Source organism: Bufo bufo, chromosome 7 (assembly GCF_905171765.1).
Source record: "Bufo bufo chromosome 7, aBufBuf1.1, whole genome shotgun sequence".
Taxonomy (NCBI): Eukaryota; Metazoa; Chordata; class Amphibia; order Anura; family Bufonidae; genus Bufo; species Bufo bufo.
In genome coordinates this window covers 115,904,463-115,921,011 of record NC_053395.1, presented here as the reverse complement: position 1 = coordinate 115,921,011, position 16,549 = coordinate 115,904,463, and the positions used below count along the sequence as shown (strand labels likewise).

Genomic DNA, 16,549 nt, shown 5'->3' with positions numbered 1-16,549 from the left:
ATCTGTTTGTCAGTAAAGGGATAGTGAGGAAAGCTTGTACTTTAGGGCAAATCTGACAATTCTGTTGAAGAGTGATCGTTTCTCTGGATCAACTGGAAATTGTAACAGAGGAACGTGGTATTCAGTGGTGAAAGGCCTCCCAAATAACTATATTGTCAGGGTAAAATTAACAGTTCAGTTCAGAACTGGTAAAAATACAGTCCTGATCAAAAGTTTAACACCACTTGAAAAATGGCAAAAAATCATATTTTACATTGTTGGATCTTAACAAGGTTCCAAGTAGAGCTTCAACATGCAACAAGAAGAAATGAGAGTGAGACAAAACATTTTTTAAACATTCAATTAATTGAAAATAACGATTAAACTGAAACAGGCTGTTTTTCAGCTGATCCAAAGTTTAGGACCACATGCCTTTAAAAGGCCAAATCTATGCAAAGATGTGGATTCATTGTCATTTTCTGTCAGGTAGTCACACATTGTGATGGCAAAGGCAAAGAAACTCTCCCATTTTTAACGTGGTCGGGTTGTTGAACTGCATAAGCAGGGTCTCTCACAGCGCGCCATCGCTGCTGAGGTGGGACGCAGTAAGACAGTCATTTGGAATTTCTTAAATGATCCTGAGGGTTATGGAACAAAAAATTCAAGTGGAAGACCCAAAAATATTTCATCAGCACTGGGCTGGAGGAATCAATTGGCTGTCCGTCAAGACACTGGACGATACTCGACCCAAATTAAGGCCCTTACTGGTGCTGACTGCAGCCCCATAACCATCAGACGGCATCTGAGACTGAAGGGCTTCAAAAACAAAAAACGTCTTCAAAGACCTCGTCTCCTTGAACGCCACAGAACTGCTCGTTTGGACTTTGCAAGAGAGCACCAAACATGGGACATTCAAAGGTGGAAGAAAGTTTTATTCTCTGATGAGAAAAAATTTAACCTTGATGGTCCTGATGGTTTCCAACGTTACTGGCATGACAAGCAGATCCCACCTGAGTTGTTTTCTACGCGTCACAGTGAAGGGGGGGCGCCATAATGGTCTGGGGTGCTTTTTCCTTCAGTGGAACAATGGAGCTTCAGGAAGTGCAGGGGCGTCAAACGGCCGCTGGCTATGTCCAGATGTTGCAGAGAGCATTCATTATGACTGAGGGCCCTCGTCTGTGTGGTAATGACTGGGTTTTTCAACAGGACAACGCTACAGTACACAATGCCCGCAGGACAAGGGACTTCTTCCAGGCGAAAAACATCAATCTTTTGGCCAATCCTGCCATCCATCCACCTTTGGGGATGGATGGCAAGGGAAGTTTACAAAAATGGACAACAGTTCCAGACAGTAGATAGCCTTCTTGCGGCCGTCTTCACCACTTGGAGAAATGTTCCCACTCACCTCATGGAAACTAGTGATAATTAATAACGGCGGAGCTACTCATTACTGAGTTCATGTTTGGAAGTTGGATTTCTGTTTTGGGGGGGGGTTTACTTTTTTTTTGGAGGTGTGGTCCTAAACTTTTGATCAGCTGAAAAACAGCCTGTTTCAGTTTATTCATTGTTTTCATTAAATTGAATGCTCAAAAAAATTTTGTCTCACTCTCATTTCTTCTTGTTGCATGTTGAAGCTCTACTTGGAAACTTAAGATCCAGCCATGCTTAATATGATTTTTTGCCATTTTTCAAGTGGTCTTAAACTTTTGATCAGGATTGTACTAAAATATATTCAATCAGGGATGTTTTAATTCTTAAACTGCAATGGAAAATGGCAAATGACATTTATCATGTAGACAATGTTAATACAAGGCACTTACTAATGTATTGTGATTGTGTATATTGCCTCCTTTGCTGGCTAGATTAATTTGTCTTTCACATTATAAACTGCTTGTTTCCATAGTTACGACCACCCTGCAATCCATCAGTGGTGGTTGTGCTTGCACACTATAGGAAAAATCGCCGGCCTCTCTAGTGGCTGGGTCCGCAGTACATCACATAGTCCAGCATCTTTTTCTGTAGAGTGCAAGCACAGCCACCGTGCCTGGATTTGCAGGGTGGTCGTAACCATGGAAACGAGCACTGTATAATGTGATGGAAAAATGAATCCAACCAGCAAAGGAAGCAATATGGATAATAACAATACATTAGTAAGTGACTTGTATTAACTTTGTCTACATAATAAATGCCATTTGCTGAAGTGAGACAACCCCTTTAATTCTTTTTTTATGGCACCGGATATTCAACATGATGCTTTTATAGATCAGGTCATTTTTTCATCTTTTAACCAATTATATATGACTAGATATAAGCAAGGGGGATTTTTATTTACTTGAATTTTTTATCATAATTTTTTTAATCCCACTTGGGGACTTTAATATCCAGTTGTCTGATCAATGGTACAATACACTGAAATAGTTATCTAACCTTTGTAAGGCCTCAGGCTGCTATAGCAGGGGACCCAATGGGGGAGAGATGAAGCCACGGTCCACAGCATCTAAGGGTTTAATTGGCAAGGATCGGTGCTAGTATTGATCTCGGCCATTGCAGCGGTGGATTTAAGCTGTTTGTTACAGCTAGGGTTGCCACATGGCCGCTATTCCACCAGCCAGGCTGTTATTTTACTTAGATTGCCAGTGCCTGTATTTTTTTTCCCAGCAATAATAATGCTGGTAGAACCATCATGTTGGCATCTGCAACTTCTTAGAAGTCCCTGCTCTGACTCCAAACATCGCTTTTGGAGTCAGTGCCATGAAGATAAAGGGGGTATCCCCAAGCACTGTTTATTTAAAGAGGACCTTCCACCACTCCTGGCATGCCTGTTTTAATAGCTTCTTGCATTCCCCATGTAATAACAATTCTGGAGCATCTATTCTTACGGCTCTATGTTGTTCCATTCCTTTATTATTTGTACTAGAAGTTATGAATGAATTGCTAGCAGTCTGCAGTAAGGGTACAGTTGGAGGTGTGTACCTGCACAGTCTGAAAATGGCAGCACTGATTGGATAGAGTGAATCTGTGTAGATACACACCCCCAACTGGTTAACACCTCTCTGTACCCTTAATGCAGACTGCTGGCAATTCAGCTCTGAAGAGGATCTGTGATATATATTTTCTTCACAAAACGAGAAAACATGAGACGGATCATGTAATTATGTGATCATGTGATTAAAAATGTGACTCCATGCAACTATTACTACTACAGTCTATTTTTGTCAATCTATAGTTATTCAAATATAAATATGTAAATCTATACTATAAAAGTGAGTGTCTGTTTGACCTGTCTTTAATAGGCATCCAAACCCCGGAACCATTTGACCCACAAATAGAAATCAGGTGTCTGAAAGGTTTTCGTAAAGGTCCCTGACTGTGCTAAACTTAATTGTACTGTGGTAGGAATCACAGGGTGGTGATATCTCCAGCCATGTTGACAATGTATCCATCTTCCTTCTAATATCTTCTCATAGACACCCCAATTTTGGCACATAGGTGAATCAGTTGTCTGGGAAGGTTTTCATAAAGGTTCGACTTTGTTCGAAATCAACAGCTGAGGTATGAGCTACAGGAGGATGTCATAGTCACAATCTCCAGCCACGGTCACAATGTTACCATCTCAATGCCAACCATATTGAACCAGCCATATGCCTCACCTGCATGTGGGCTGACAGTTTATTGATATGATTTTTTATTTTCAAAAAGGTTTTTATTGTGTAAAGTGAATAAAAAAAACATATTTGGTATTGCCAAATCTGTAACGACTAGCTCTATAGAAAATATATCACATTATCCCGTAAGGCAAACACAATAAAAAATAAAACCATGCCAGAATGGCCATTTTTGGGTCACCTCGCCTCCCAAATATCATAATATCAAGCGATATGTTGTATGTACCTATACTTATTGAGGACTTGGTGAGGGTAGGTCCACTAAACTGACCGAAGGGTGAGTAGGCCTTTACATGCTGGCTCTCAATGAGCACAGAGACAGTGCAGCTGCAGGGCTTCCAGGCTTTGCAGCCAAACTGTGTGCATTGCTCAGAGAGTATTAACAGCACTTTGAATTAGGGCAGCAGGTGGCCACGGCGGTCATGAAACAGTGTCAGAAGGCCCACGGTTTTCTGGTTCTCTGGTGCTCCGGTGGGCCAGTCAGATTCTAGCGGTGCAGCATGGAAAGCAGCTAAATAGGCTAGGAGTGACTCAGTAAGGTCCTGGCAGGTTGTCACAGGTATCTGGTGTCATGCTGACTGCAGTGCATGCTACAGCTGTTGTAGGGTGCATGGGAGAGAATCCCTGTAGCAAACATGATGATCAATGTGTTCCTGCAGATGCTCAATTATGTTTAATTCTAGGGAATTAGAAGGCCAGGGTAGTACTTTGAAGCATCGGTCATGCTCTTCCAACCAATGTCAGATATTTATAGTTATATGACATGTCACATTGTCTTGCTTGAAGATCCTATATACCCCAGTGAAGATAATCAGCATGTATAAGTGTACATAATCATACCCTAATTGGTTGAGAGTACCTTCTACATGGATAAATGGGCCCGGAGAATGCCACAAAAACATTCCCTGGACCATAATGTGCCCATCACCAGCTTGTGTTCTTGGTATTCCTGGTATAGACAAGCAGAGCAATGTGTGAAAAGATTTTAAGCATTTCCCTTCACACCATTTAAAACTTCAAACATGTTTGTATGACTTGCCAACCTTTAAAGGGAGTCTGTAACCAGGAACCTCATTGTTAAACAAGATACAAAGCCTTGTAGGGTTAGCTCAATTGAATGTAATGATACCTTTTACTTAGCAAACTGATGCTTCATTCTGCAGAAAAAGTAATGTTCATCCATATGCCAATGAGCAGTTAGGTGTACCATGGGTCGGCCCAAGCCATTCTGTGCAGTCTTGCCCCACCTCCTCGGATAGTGCCTCCCTCTCCTCCTTGATTAACAGGGCCAGGCAAGATTAATATGCAGGAACGTGTCCCTGTCAATCAAGGTGGAGAGGGAGGGGCTGGCAGAGAAGTTAGAAAGAACAAGGGTGCACATAGTGGCTTAGGCCTTCCCTCGGTGCAGTTAATGGCTCATTTGTTTATGGATTAAGAATGCTTTTTCTCCAGAATGAATTAATAAATGATCATTACATTTAGTTGAGCTAGCCATACAAGGCATTGTGCCTGGTTTACTAATGAATGTCCTGTTACACATAGTTTTACAATATGAGTATTAACAAAACAATATAACCCTTAAATGCCACTTAATGGGACATCTTTTCCAAGAGAACTCTAATCCAGCTTTGTTGCTAAAACATTCATAAACCCATTACATCATCAGACAGGAAGCCAGCATTTTTATTGGTTGCATGTAAAGTTTGTAACCTCTGGCCAGCATTACATGTTACAACAATCTCCATTAAGAGTAAAAAAATTTAACCCTATGAAATGTCTGGAGTTATACAACCAGATCAGCAGGTAAAAGATTCCTCGCTGATCCTTGATGACTAACTCTAATGAAATTTTAACATGCAGACCTCTGAAATCTGTGCTCAGTAGAACAGAACCCAGAACCATCTGAATAATGTACAATTAATATTACCTTTACTTGTTATGGTAGATTACTTATATTACTAATAAACTACTTATTACGACAGCTATGTTACCTGTAGGTGTGTGTTACTTGTAACAGAAATCTACTTGTACTGTTATTTAGTTAATGTACTGCTCATCTTATTATAAAAACGAGTCAGGCTTGATGGCTAACGCCATGCTCGCACTGTATTGATGCACATATGAAAATGTAGGCACATATTGATCCGGTCCATATATTCCTAGAGGCTGATCCAATGGCATTTGCTTTTTTTGGCCCTCTGCTTTACTATACAGTTGGTCACCGCAAAAAAAAAAAAAAAACTATACAGAAAATTGCACTTTTTGTTTTACTATAGGGCCCTATGCATGATGTATGAAGCTATATAGTATGCTGTTGCATTAATTGGGGCTTTATATTTGGTACATATATTGGGGTATTTTCTGATTGTTTGCATAACACCCAAAATCCAAAGGCAATGTAATAAGAGTTGAGGCATCATGAATGTGGAAACCAATCACAGAATATAGCTGACATTATTATTGGTGGGTTCTAGGTTTAGGGACTCTGATTTCTAGAATGAAGGAGCTTCAGCTTCTCAGTAGAACAATAAGCCACTTGGGGTAGTGTTGTCCTCAGATTGCTGATGACAAGCCATCAACAGTATATTGCACAAACTCAGATCACCCAGCCCATTCTGTCTAGCAATCAATGATCCTTTTATCCAAAAATGAAGCTTAATTGAGATCTTTAGCCTTTTTAATATAAATGTTGCAAAATTAAAATAAGGCACCCTCCTGGTGCTAGTTCATTACAACTCTCTTTTCCCATCCAGGGACTGGAGGTTCTAGCATCTGTTAAACCAGCCCTTCCAATTTCAAAGTGTGACCCTTCCCCCATACTAGTTGCCACTCCTGTAGTTTAATGGTATTACATGTGGGGAGAAGGCCTCCTCATAGGCACTCCATGCCCATGTGGAGGGAAGAAAAGATCCACATTAATTGAGGGGTGTCTCCTTGCCAATTAGGAGCCCTAATTGTGTAATTCACAAACAGAGAAGTTTAGGAAACCCAACCAAGAAGACAATGGATATTGTTATTTTTATATTTTGGTAGAGGTCTAACTAGATATTGTACAGTGGATATTTTTTGCATGCTAAAATTATATAGCTTCTCTGAACATACAGTATTTTTTTAAAAAAAAAGCATTTTATCATAGATGTAGCAGATTATATTAATACATTTATCAAATAAAAACATTATATATCAGCTACACTATAATACTGATAATGATTAGCTGTAAAGCAATTGTTCTATAAATGCTTTATAAAAAAATTGATGTCATTTATTAACTTTCTATTGTAAGAAGTCAACTTTATTATGAGCTAAAACTAACATGTTACTTGCTTCATGTGCTTCGTGTGTATGAGCATTGTCTTTACTGTTGCCATGCATCTGACCTGCAGCTACAAGTTAAGTCACATAAGCAATCAATGACACGGACTAGTTTAGAATTAATGACCCATGACGTAACTGTCCAGCCAACTGTTCTAATCATTACAATGCTGGGCTACCTCCTGTAGGTGTAACTCTACACAGCTGCACATCCCCCATATGGTATTTGTGTTATAAGGAGGAGTATAAATGGGAAAGTTGCTCAAGAGATTTTCCAGTCTCCCTCCTGCTGAATCCTCTAATTACTGATAAAATACAGGAAAAAAGCTGTGAAAATGTTTCATGTTACTATCACAATGTTAACTATGCATGTCTGTGTGTGAAATTGTAAGTATACTGTGCAAGTGTTCAGGATGCTCCTTTATAAGTATTACAAAAACCTCCAAACTCAATCACAAATTATACAAGTGTCTTATTGCACATCAATTCATGAAACAAAATGCGTTAAATGCAGCAGCGTGTGGAAACACAGCTAAGTGTGGACGTAGGTGAAATGTTCACTACAATGCCTTTGTTATGTTAAGCAAGTCCCAAGGGAAAGCAATGGAAAGAAAGGGAGAACTTTGCTTCTGGGAACACTCAATCTTCAGTCTTACTTTGCCTTAAATAGTCTAGCAAAGGAACATAACCAAACAGAACACCAAATAAAACTGGACCATGTCAAGAGGAGGCAAACATTAATATAGTGTCAGGAAAGTGGCAGAAGATCATTTGCATGTTGCAAAATGATGGCGAAAATAAAGAAATGAACAACTTAGAGAAAAAAGTGTATGAAAAGTGATCAAAAGCTATACAAGGGAATTCTTTCTCAACAAAGAAAAAGCCTGGAGACATAGCAAGGACTCCACCCTAGCTGGATGTGAGAACTACAGTGAAAATTCTGCAAGTAACTATGCCTAAAATATCCTCATACATCGGTTTCATCTGCCCTGTGCTAGGTAACAATGCAAAACTATTGCCAGGAACAATTTTGTTCCATATATCTAATCAGGGCTGTAAACTGATCTCAATGACAAGGACATTCCAATAGTTTCAAAGAAAGTCACAGTTATAAAACCATTACTAGTATAGTACACCCATAGTACACAAATTGCTTAAAAAGGGAAAAGTTTAGAAAATCTGCTTTTGTTTCCCTCAAAGGCAAATGTCACAGAAAGACTTCAAAGTCTGAGTCGTTTCACTTACCACTTTCTTCATCTTGAGCTTGTACAGCTAGAAAGTGCCCTATTAAAAGTGTAAAAGCTATCAAATTCCCTTTCTGTATTAAATTCATAATGTCTGCTTGCTAGACATGTGGCTCTCCTTTTTGTTAGGATCTTCTTAGCACCATTAAGCTATCACTATATGTTTCTTCCTTGTGAGCTCCAAGACAAAGTCTGCAAACAAGACCTTTTTTGAAGTGTTGCAGCTTTAAATAGGAAGAATGCAGCCTTCCCTAGCTTTTCCTGCCCCTTTTAGCCTTTGCAGGCTTATAGTCATCCAGTCCCTGCCAAGCAAAGTCTGATTGATGGTAAACAACCCAAATCAAAATTACTCTCTTCCCCCAGCGTTTTTGCTGTTTTAGTACTACACATAGGAAGAAAGTGATCACTACAAATATTATTAAAACATGCCCTATAGATTACCATTTACTGCTGCTTAACGTTGCAATAGAATTTCTTTCCTACATGTCTGTACAGGAAACTTTATACAATGTTTAACTTTATATTGCTGGATATTACTTTTTAGCAAATATTATACATTTATGGCTAAATTCACTCTATATCTGTAGCGCATGGAATATGCCGACATGTCAATGTACTTTAATAATGGTATATATGCCAAAATAGGGACCTTTTTCCATACATGTAATCTTTGTATGTGAGGGCCTCAACAACAGTATGTAGTTGACTACACTAGGCTACAACAAATGTATAAGAAAAGTATGTCTCACATTATCCTCGTTTTTAAGTTGGCATAGATTTGCATGCATCTATGGTAAATGTAATTTTCGAATGTGGTGTACTCTTTGTGATGACACTTTTGTATTGTAACTATAACTGTCACTTGCAAGTCTGCATGTAGTGTTCGGCTGCATTCACATTGGAAGTCTGCATGTAGTGTTTAGTAGAGATGAGTGAATCAATCCGAATTTCAGGAAAAATTTGATTTGCACTGAATCCGAATTTCCTTACGCTTCGTGGTAACAAATCACAAAAATGGCTGCTGCACGTGTTAGGACATGGAGCAAGGAACTCTAGGAGCGAGGGATTACCCACAATGCCATGCATGCAGCCAATCAGCAGCCCTATATATAGCCTCAGCCATCTTAGATTCTAACATTTTCCAGTGTACTTAGTGCAGGGAGAGATGTCAGCAGGCGCTAGAGACAGTGCTAGGAAAGACTTGAAAACTTTTATTTTGCTCTATAGAAATTCAGGGAAAGGATAGGGATGAATTATTTCACAGTATTGAAGCGGAACTGTCACGAGGGTGTCAAGAGCCACGTCTGACTCTGTTATACCCGGGGTCAGGAAGTCGCAGCGGGTGGCTGCGCGTTCGATGTACAAAGACAGTGCTGTTTCGTAATGGTAGCTTTCTGGGTTTGCCTTGCAATTCTTTTTGGCTCACTCAGGGATCCGTAGCTTCTCCTCCTCAGCTGTTTCTTGTCCAGCAATCCCAACCTCCTTATATTCCCATCTCCCACTTCTCTGGTTGCCAGATATAGAGCTTCCTGCCTGGACTTCTATACTGACCCACTGGAGCTGTGTAGCTGTGTTCCCTGGTTGTTGTTCCAGAACGTTACCCTCCGGATCCCTGTTGGGCCTTGGTGGTCTGCTGTTGTCGCCCACCTGGGATTATATGTTTGTCTGTATTGTCTGTCCTCTCCTTGGTGTTTTCCTCTTAGTGTCAGTGGTGCGGACTAGTGATCCCACCGCCCCGTTCACTACACAGGGCTCATCTTAGGGAAAGCCAGGGTTTAGGCACGTGATCGGCGTACGGGTGAGGAACCCGTCTAGGGACGTCAGGGCAGTTAGGTGCCAGCCGCAAGGTGAGTCAGGGGTCACCACCTTTCCCTCTCCCTTGGACAGGGCCTTCCCATTTCCCTCCCTTTGTGTGACGACGGTCATTACAGGAACAGGGTTCAGTAGGGGAGTTTACAGCCTGGGTAATAGGAACAATCCTATTACACTTTGCTGCACTTACTGCTGTCACGAGGGTGTCAAGACCCACGCCTGACTCCATTATACCCGGGGTCAGGAAGTCACAGCGGTTGGCTGCGCGCTCTATGTAAGATAGGGCTGTTTCCTTATGGTAGCTTTCTGGGTTTGCTTTGTAACCCTTTTTGGCTCACTCAGGGATCCGTAGCTCCTTCTCCTCAGCTGTTCCTTGTCCAGCACTCCCAACCTCCTTATATTCCCCTCTCACACTTCTCTGGCTGCCAGATATAGAGCTTCCTGCCTGGACTTCTATACTGACCCTCTGGAGCTGTGTTGCTGCGTTCTCTGGTAGTTGGTCCAGAACGTTACCCTCCGGATCCCTGTTGGACCTTTGTGGTCTGCTGTGGTCGCCCACCTGGGTGTATGTGTTTGTCTGTATTGTCTGTCCTCTCCCTGGTGTTTCCCTCTTAGTGTCAGTGGTGCGGACTAGTGATCCCACCGGCCCGTTCACTACCTAGGGCTCATTCTAGGGAAAGCCAGGGTTTAGGCACGTGATCGCCGCACGGGTGAGGAACCCGTCTATGGACGTCAGGGCAGTCAGGTGCCAGCCGCAAGGTGAGTCAGGGGTCACCACCTTTCCCTCTCCCTTGGGCAGGGCTTTCCCTTTTCCCTCCCTGTGCGTGATGCCGGTCATTACAACTGCGGAACCAAATTGCCATTATACAGCTCTGTAATTCCAGCAAACCATTCTTGTTATTGGGGTGCAAGTGCTGTTTGATACAGCCATTAACAGGGTTTATTACAAGGAAATATTTATACTTCTTATTTGCCCTTGTATGGTGCAGTTATATGTTTTAAAGCATTTTTTGGCTTGTATTAGTGGGAAAAAAGGGCTTATTAGCCATTGTGTGGTGAAGTGAGAAAATTACAACCCTATTTGCCGTTCAGCGGTGCAGTTATACTGTATGTTCTAAAGCCCTTTTATGTGTGTATTAGTGGCACAAAAAAAAGCATTTGACATTGTGTGGTGAAAATTACAGCCCTTTTGGCATGTATTAGTGGCAAAAAATATATATATTTGCCATTCAGCAGTGCAGTTATACAGTATGTTCTAAAGCCCTTTTTGGCGTGTATTTGTGGCAAAAAAATGTATATTATTTGCCATTCAGTGGTGTAGTTATATGTTCTAAAGCCTTTTGTGGCATGTATAAGTGGAAAAAATAAGGGCCTATTTGACGTTCAGCAGTGCAGTTATATGTTCTAAAGCCCTTTTTGGCGTGTATTAGTGGCAAAAAAATATATATTATTTGCCGTTCAGCGGTGTAGTTATATGTTCTAAAGCCTTTTGTGGCATGTATAAGTGGAAAAAATAAGAGCCTATTTGACGTTCAGCAGTGCAGATATATGTTCTAAAGCCCTTTTTGGCATGTATTAGTGGCACACAAAGAAAGTATTTGCTGTTGTGTGGTGAAGTGAGAAAATTGCAGCCCTTTTTGGCGTGTATTAGTGGCAAAAAATATATATGTTTGCCACTCAGTGGTGCAGTTATATGTTCTAAAGCCTTTTGTGGCATGTATAAGGGGAAAAAATAAGGGCCTATTTGCCGTTCAGCAGTGCAATTATATGTTCTAAAGCCCTTTTTGGAGTGTATTAGTGGGGAAAAAAACGGCTTATTAGCCGTTGTGTGGTGAAGTGAGAAAATTACTGACTTTTTTTGGGTGTTTTAATTTCATTTTTATTTATTTGATCTAACAGTATGTCAGACAGAGAAGTGCCAGGCCCTGCACAGGGGAGTGGCAGAGGCCTCAATGTTTCTGGCGCAGGCACTAGTCGCAGTAGAGTAAGGGGGCGTATGTAATGACCGGCGTCACGCAAAGGGAGGGAAATGGGAAGGCCCTGTCCAAGGGAGAGGGAAAGGTGGTGACCCCTGACTCACCTTGCGGCTGGCACCTGACTGCCCTGACGTCCCTAGACGGGTTCCTCACCCGTACGCCGATCACGTGCCGAAACCCTGGCTTTCCCTAAGATGAGCCCTATGTAGTGAACGGGGCGGTGGGATCACTAGTCCGCACCACTCACACTAAGAGGAAAACACCAAGGAGAGGACAGACAATACAGACAAACATATAATCCCAGGTGGGCGACAACAGCAGACCACCAAGGCCCAACAGGATCCGGAGAGTAACGTTCTGGAACAACAACCAGGGAACACAGTTACACAGCTCCAGTGGGTCAGTATAGAAGTCCAGGCAGGAAGCTCTATATCTGGCAACCAGAGAAGTGTGAGGGGAATATAAGGAGGTTGGGAGTGCTGGACAAGAAACAGCTGAGGAGAAGGAGCTACGGATCCCTGAGTGAGCCAAAAAGGGTTGCAAGGCAAACCCAGAAAGCTACCATAAAGAAACAGCACAATCTTTCTACATAGAGCGCGCAGCCACCCGCTGCGACTTCCTGACCCCGGGTATAACGGAGTCAGTTGTGGCTCTTGACACCCTCGTGACAGCAGGAGTCACAGCGAGAGGCTTGAGCTGCCGAGTCATCTAGTGGTCGTGTCTTGACCAGAAACCCAGCAGTTATTGAATGGTAGACTCGGTCATCCACTTCGTCCCAAGTGATATCAGACACCCCCAGCCAAGAGTCGGTGGGTTCGTCAGACACAACCCTTAGGTGGCATGGCCCGAGAGCAGGCCCTGTGCCCTCGCCTGTCCTCAACCTGCCTCTGTCTTTTTCTGTTCCCTCAGCCAGAGAAGTATTATATGTTGTGGGCTCAGCTCTACTATACAGCGAGGAAGAGCTACTAGAGGATAGTCAGCAGCTATTGCCAGCCAAGAAGTGGAGGAGACATCCGCTGCTTCTTCCAGTAGGCGAGCAAGTAGTGATGAGGAGAGTGGTGTGGGAGCTGGTGTTGCAAGCGGTCAGGCTCCTGACCCAGAGACCATTGAGGAGGACATCAGTGACGTGACATCGATGATGATGATGATATAGCAGATCGCACTTGGGAGCCGGGTGAATTAGGGGCTTCATCATGATGGGGAGAAGAGGATGGCAGCTTGCCCGTGAGGCGGCGGCGGAGCCAGCAAGCCGGTAGCATGGCCGGGAGTCAGCAGGGTGGCAGCAGTGGGAGGTCGGGAGCCAAGCGTGCCCAGGGTAGACCACCCGCTTCACAGGAGCCTACCTGCCAGGAAAGTAGTAGTGCAGGAGTTCACGGAAGCAGCGGCGGTAGCAGTCAGTCAGTGCGGAGTGTTGGTGGTAAAATCACCTACTCGGCAGTGTGGCAGTTATTGGTTAAGCCACCGGAGGAGCTGAACATGGCCATTTGTAGAATCTGTGGGCAGAAGGGTAAGTGTGGCCAGGGTGCCAATGTTGGCACCACGGCCCTGCGTCAACATATGCAGCGTCACCATAAAGTGTCCCTGGGAGAACCGTGGCTCCGATGTGGTGGTCCAGCCTGCCGCAGCAACCGCTGCATCACTCAGTGGCATGCACCCAATTTCAGGCAGCCAAGACTCCACCACCTCAGCCGAAGGGAACAGTCTGTCCTTCGCATCTGCTGGTCCTGACGCTCCTGCTCCTCCTCCTACTCCTCGTCATTCATTCCGTCAGCAATCGATCACTGAAGCAATTGCCAAGAGACAACAGTAAGCGTGCACTTATCCAACAGCGCAGAAGCTGAACGTGCTCCTGTCCAAGTTGCTGGTGCTGCAGTCCCTCCCTTTCCAAGTGGTGGACTCTGCACCTTTCAGAGAACTGATGACTTGTGCCGAGCTGAGGTGGAACGTCCCAAGCCATCTTTCTTTGCCAAAAAGGCAGTACCAGCCCTGCACGCGTATGTAGAACAGAAGGCGAGCCAGTCCATGAGCCTGTCGGTGTCTGCCAAAGTGCAGGGCAGCGCTGACATGTGGAGCTATAACTACGGTCAAGGACAATACATGTCCTTTACAGCCCACTCAGTGAATGTGGTTCCTGCACTGCCATACCGCTTCTGCCTCCACGTTGTCACGCTGTTGGTCCTGTGACAATGTCTGCCTCTGCCTCCTCATCCTCCACTGTGTCCTCAGCCTCCACTGCATAGACAATTCACAGTGCCCTTCCAGCATACCACATGCGCAGAGCACGGTGTTGTCATCCTGTTCTGCACCTTGTTTGACTAGGCAAACAGAGTCACACAGGGAAGGAACTGCTCTGTGTCCTTCATCAAGAAATTGAATCCTGGCTTTCTCTGCGACAACTCAAAATCAGAACCATGGTGACCGACAACAGGAAGAACATGGTGTCAGCACTGCGTCAAGGAGGGCTGAGCCATGCGCCCTGCATGGCACACGTTTTCAATCTGGTTGTCAAGTGGTTTCTGAAGTATTTCACCCATATGCAAGACATCCTAAAAATGGCCAGGAAACTTTGCATGCACTTAAGCCACTCATGCACCGCAAAGCACACCCGCCTTGAGCTGCAGCAGCGGAACGGCATCCCCCAACATAGGCTGGTATGCGAAGTTTCCACCCGTTGGCATTCCACCCTACATATGTTGGACCGCCTATGCGAACAGAGAAAGGCCATAAACGATTTCTTGATGAAATCAGACAGGAGTACTTTTATGGTCCCTCCAGTGACAGAGGTTAGAAGATTGAGAGACTGGCTGAATGTTAGGTCATCTAACAGCCTGTTTTTACTTGTTGCAGTGTTGTTGGTAATGACCACACCTCTTGTTTCAGGTGAAGCTTGTGGTCATTACTGCTCCTCTATTTAGTCTGGACTCGCACTTCATACCATGTGGTCGATATTCTCTGCCTGGTGTTGGAAGAGCTGGTGTGTTCCTGCTCATACATTTTCTATTGAAGATAAGTGTACTTCTCTTGGTATTTTTTTGCTCCCATTTACTCGTCGTTTACTAGGCCTCAGGGAGATGCTGGTTCGTTCAACTGGGAAGGAACCAGTAATCTCAGACCCTGTCACTAAACCTAGGGATTTTCAGGGTTACTAGGGCCTAGGTTGCCGGGGTATGAATATAACCACCTTCAGGGTCTATTCATACTGACAGGAGTCAGGGATAGGTTTAGGGTTTCCTTAGGTGGTGACCATTTCCCTTTCCCTAGCCTTGAGGCCTAGTTCCTGGTCATCTTCCTTCTGTTGTCATTCTGTTGTTCCTCCCCTCCCCCTACACTGTGACAAGTACTCCCCTGTGTAACTTCGATGTCAGCCAGTGGCAGCTCATGCGTGACACCTGCCGTTTGCTCAGGCACTTTGAGGATACCACGTTATTTGTCAGTCGCCAGGACTACGGGATGCACACCATCATTCCACTGCTTCAGGTCCTGGAACAGATGCTGGTAAATCTGGCTGGTCAGGGGACTGGAGACATGGCGCCTAGATCTCACGGCCACATGAGCCCTGTGGGGGCTGAACCGGAGGAGGAGGACATTGGAGCACAAGCAATGTGTAGCAAAATGGGTTGTTTTTCTACACAGGTGACAGGAGAGGAGGAGCAGAAGCAGCTAGAGGAGCTGCAGGGTGATGAGGAAGACGAGGCAGAGGACCCAGACACACCATGGCAGTATGCAGTGGAGATGTAGGCAGGGAGTCCCTCCGAGTCCCTTGCACAAATGACCCGATGCATGCTCACTTGCTTGCTTAGTAACAGCTGAATTGTCACCATTTGGCAGAGGGATGACTTCGGGCTCTCTACCTTACTATCTGCGTCATCGTCCATCCTTTAACACTTTAACAAAAGAGACCAGTTTCTTCTAGCTACCTGCCTCAGCTACTATTCTGATGCTGCCACCCGCCTGATGCCACACATCTAATGCCATTTGCTCCTTCTTTCACCCACCATTTTCAGCTGGTATTGGTATTGCCGACCACCTCCCCACTCTGTCACTGGGTCAATCTGTGGTCTCCTGATGCTGCTGCAACCGCCACACTATGTCACCTTGCCACTCTGTGGTATACTGATGCTGCTGCCACCTCCACACTATGTCAGCTTGCCACTCTGTGGTCTCCTGATGCGGCTGCTACCTCCACACTATGTCATCTTGCCACTCTGTGGTCTCCTGATGCTGCTGCCACCTCCACACTATGTCACCTTGCCACTAGAGTTGAGCGGACACCTGGATGTTCGGGTTTGACGGGTTCGGCTGAACTTCACAAAAAAGTTCGAGTTCTGAACCCGAACTTGACCCCGAACCCCATTTAAGTCAATGGTTCTAAAAAAAGTCATGGAAAAGGCTAGAGGGCTGCAAATGGCATCAAAATGTGGTTAAGAGCATGGCAAGTGCTCTGCAAACAAATGTGGATAGGGAAATAACATAAAATATATAAAAATAAAAAATAATAATCTTGATCTAGGAGGACGAGGTCCATATGGAGTAGGAGGCTGAGGAGGCGGTGGATGTGATA

General features: G+C 44.1%; 1 protein-coding gene across 1 annotated transcript in view; it reads right to left on the bottom strand.

The window, feature by feature from the left end:
- COL5A2 (collagen type V alpha 2 chain) overlaps positions 1 to 8,442 on the bottom strand; it is a 275,036-nt gene extending 266,594 nt beyond the window's left edge. The window contains exon 1 of the mRNA XM_040439368.1: positions 8,202 to 8,442. Within this exon, the coding sequence (XP_040295302.1) occupies positions 8,202 to 8,289 (88 nt within the window). The 5' untranslated portion in view covers positions 8,290 to 8,442. The remainder of the gene's footprint in view (positions 1 to 8,201) is intronic.
- Between the last annotated feature and the right edge of the window lie 8,107 nt (positions 8,443 to 16,549).